Source organism: Galeopterus variegatus, unplaced genomic scaffold, assembly GCF_000696425.1.
Source record: "Galeopterus variegatus unplaced genomic scaffold, G_variegatus-3.0.2 Scaffold5573, whole genome shotgun sequence".
NCBI lineage: Eukaryota > Metazoa > Chordata > Mammalia > Dermoptera > Cynocephalidae > Galeopterus > Galeopterus variegatus.
Genome location: NW_007731684.1, coordinates 28,512 through 31,869, shown reverse-complemented (window position 1 = coordinate 31,869; position 3,358 = coordinate 28,512). Strand labels below are relative to the sequence as shown.

Sequence of the window (3,358 nt, the reverse complement as noted above, 5' to 3'; positions counted from 1 at the left end):
CGCAGTGCTGAAAACATAAAGGTGAAGGGTTCAGATCCCTGCACTGGCCAGCTGCCCCCCAAAATATATAAATAACTAATTAAATTTTTTTTTTCCTTTTTGTCTTTTTTCATGACCGGTAATGGGATCGCAACCCTCGGTGTCGCGCCCGTACCACGACCGGCAACGGGATCGCAACCCTCAGTGTCATGCCCGCACCGCGCTCAACCAGTGAGCGGACCGGTCTCTATATGGGATCCGAACCCTTGGCGGGAGAGCCACCGCACTCCCCAGCGCCGCACTCTACCGAGTGCGCCACAGGGCCGGCCCTAATCAATGACTTTTAATAGCCTCTGGGGGCAAGAGGCAAAGGAGAATAATACAGTTAAAATCAGAAACATTTTGTCTTCTACTTTATTTCTAGTCGCCTATTTAATTTATATTAAAACTTCATGGGCCGGCCCTGTGGCTCACTCGGGAGAGTGCGGTGCTGATAACACCAAGGCCAAGGGTTCGGATCCCACATAGGGATGGCCGGTTGGCTATCTGGGTGAGCGTGGTGCTGACAACACCAAGTCAAGGGTTAAGATCCCCTTACCGGTCATCTTTTAAAAAAAAAAAAAAAAAAAAAACTTCAAAATAACCTAAAAGGAGGCCAGATTTTTTTCATGTTCATCAAAGAAGAGCCTGGGTTTAATAACAGGTTGAGAAACAATGCTAGGGGATCTGTGACCTTTCTTGATGTTTCTGGGTCTACTTATCTGACCATTTTTCCACCAACATTTACTGAATATGGACTGTATGTCAGGTAATAGGCACATCAACCAAAAACCACACAACTCCTGCTCTTGAGTTGCAAACAATGCACGGGGAAGACAGACAATATGAAAGACAGGATAAAGACCATGGGAAAGGTATTTACAATGTGCATAGGAACACAGAGAAGAAATCCCCTCTGGTAATACTAAGAAGTGTCACAGAAGAGCTGGCATCTCCATCAGACCTTATGTTAAGTGAGTGTAGTGGGTTGAGTAGTGGTCCCCAAAAATGACTGTCCATGCCCTAACCCACAGAACCTGTAAATGTGACCTTATTTGGGAAAAGGGACTTTGCAGATGTAGTTGAGGATCCTGAGATGAAATTGCCCTGGATTAGGGTGGGCTCTAAACCCAGAGATAAATCTTTACAGAGAAGAGACATGAAGACAAAGAGGGGAGAACGCCGTATGAAGCCAGAGGCAGAGATTGGAGTGATGCGCGTACAAGTCAAGGAATACCAGGAGCTGGAAGAGGCAAAAAAGGGTTCTCCTCTAAGCTTTCAGAGGGAGTGTGACACTGCCAACACCTTAATTTCTGACTTCTGGCCTCCAGAACTGTGAGAGAATATGTTTCCATTATTTTAAGCCACCAGGTTTGTGGTAGCGTGTTATGGCAGTTGTAGGAAATGAATATAGTGAGTGAATGAGGATTCTGACAGGTAGTATCAAAGGAGCATTCTGGGCAGAGGGAATAGCATAAGTCAAGACAGTACATATATGAGGAAGTCTTCAAAAAGTTCATGAAAAGACTCGTCTGTGTCTTTTAATTCAATTTCCCACAAACTTTTAGAAGTACCCTTGTATGTGGAAACTAACACACAATCTAGTGTGACCAAAGCAAAGAATAAGTGTTGTGGAAACCAAAGCAGAAAAGCTGAGGGACAGCTTATAAATAATTTACTTTCCTATGCCAAGGTTGGGCCTGGCAATGTCAGGCTGGTCTTTCCAAGAGAAGAGATATCGAAGATGAACCGTAGGAGCAAAACCAGAAGCCAAAAAATCTAATGAAGAGATTAAAGTAGGGTAGCAGAAGTGACGACAGAAGAAAAAGGGCAGCTAGAAGTATCATCTTAGAAACACAATTAACAAGACTTGATGAAGGGTGATGGAGCCTCAGGACAGACTCCAAACCCTTGGAGCCTTCCTGCAAAGACAGCTGACATGATAGCTCAATTCCTGAGTTCCCAACAGGGAGGGAAAATGCCCAAGTATCAGTAGTGGGAGCGCTTGAGAGTTAATATATTTGTATGTGGGGAGAATGGTTTAATGAATATTTTTGTTTTCATTTGGTTTTTAAATGACATATGGATAGGGTGGCAAGGTGGCACACATACCAATGATGGCCACCTTGTTTTCTTTCATGGAACTCAGCACCTGCTCCAGCTTCTCCTCAGATGCCATATTCTGCACCTCGCTCAGGTGGTGCTCCTTGAACTCCACAGGGACAGCGGCAGCCTTCAGAGACAGGTCCCAAAACATCATAGGGTCAAGGTCAGTAAGTCCTTTCCAACCCACCCCATCGTCCCTACTGTGTGATCCTCCAGGCCACTCACCTTGAACACCTCCTTGACAGCATGCATCAGCTCAGGCCCCACACCGTCACCCGGCAGCATGGTCACAGGAAAGGCACCCTCCACCCTCATGTCCTCTGCCTGCGGGTGGGGCCAGCAAAGCTAGAGCTGGGGAGGGAGCAGGGATCCTGCGGGGAGGGGAAGGTGCGAGGTTCGGGAGGGGTAGGGGGAAAGCCGGCGGATATTCAAGAAGGGGACATGGGCGAGACCGGAGGCGGACTCGTACGTACCTGGCTGCGCGAGGCGGCATGAGCTCCGGCCGAGGTACCCAGACCTCTCCATGCCCCAGAGTTCGGGGCGGCGAGCAGCGCCTGCGGCGGACACACGGGCCTGTGAGGTCAGATATGGGACCCCGAGTCCCCGAACACTGCAGCGACCTTGCCCTCTTCACAAAACCCTGTGACAAACCCTCCGCTCCCCATTCCGCCTCTCGCGCGGCGTGTCCCCGGGCCTCACCCGGGTCAGCCAACGGACACCACTCTGCGCCGCCATGGTCTGCGCTGGGAGTCGCGCGGGAAGTGACGCCAGAAGCGGGCGCGGCCCTGCACTCCGACTTCCGGCCCGTCAGGAGATCTTGGTGGTTCTCTCCTGCCGACCACACCGCCTGTCCGCTCCTCTTCCTCCCTGTCTTTCATGATGGCTGGGTCACGGGACACACAAGCACTTTGTCTATTGCTTTATTTTCAGTCGCCATATTTAATTCATGTTGACACTTCAAAATAGCATTAAAGGAAAATATGTGACTTCATGTTTATTAAACGAGGACATGAATTTAAGAGGAGGTTGAGAATTCTGGGGAATCTGTGTCTTTTCTTAATGTTTCTGTGTCTATGTGTTTGTTATTCTTTTAACCAGTACTCACTGAACACATATGTCACTCCATGGGAGAAGGTGTGTGTCTGCTTTCTCCTTCAATCTCCTAGCCTGCCTAGTTACTCTATGTTAATCAAGATTCCTCATTGTTTTTGTTTGTTTGTTTGTTTGTTTGTTT

At 48.3% G+C, this 3,358-nt stretch overlaps 1 protein-coding gene across 2 annotated transcripts in view; it reads right to left on the bottom strand.

Annotated features, from left to right (window-relative positions):
- IDH3B (isocitrate dehydrogenase 3 (NAD+) beta) overlaps window positions 1–2,884 on the bottom strand; it is a 6,634-nt gene extending 3,750 nt beyond the window's left edge. For both annotated transcript variants that reach the window (XM_008589658.1, XM_008589657.1), the window contains exons 1-4: window positions 2,824–2,884; window positions 2,598–2,678; window positions 2,350–2,448; window positions 2,131–2,251 (exon numbers count right to left, since the gene is read on the bottom strand). In XM_008589658.1, coding sequence (XP_008587880.1) covers window positions 2,131–2,251; window positions 2,350–2,448; window positions 2,598–2,678; window positions 2,824–2,859 — 337 coding nt within the window. In that variant the 5' untranslated portion in view covers window positions 2,860–2,884. The remainder of the gene's footprint in view (window positions 1–2,130; window positions 2,252–2,349; window positions 2,449–2,597; window positions 2,679–2,823) is intronic.
- Between the last annotated feature and the right edge of the window lie 474 nt (window positions 2,885–3,358).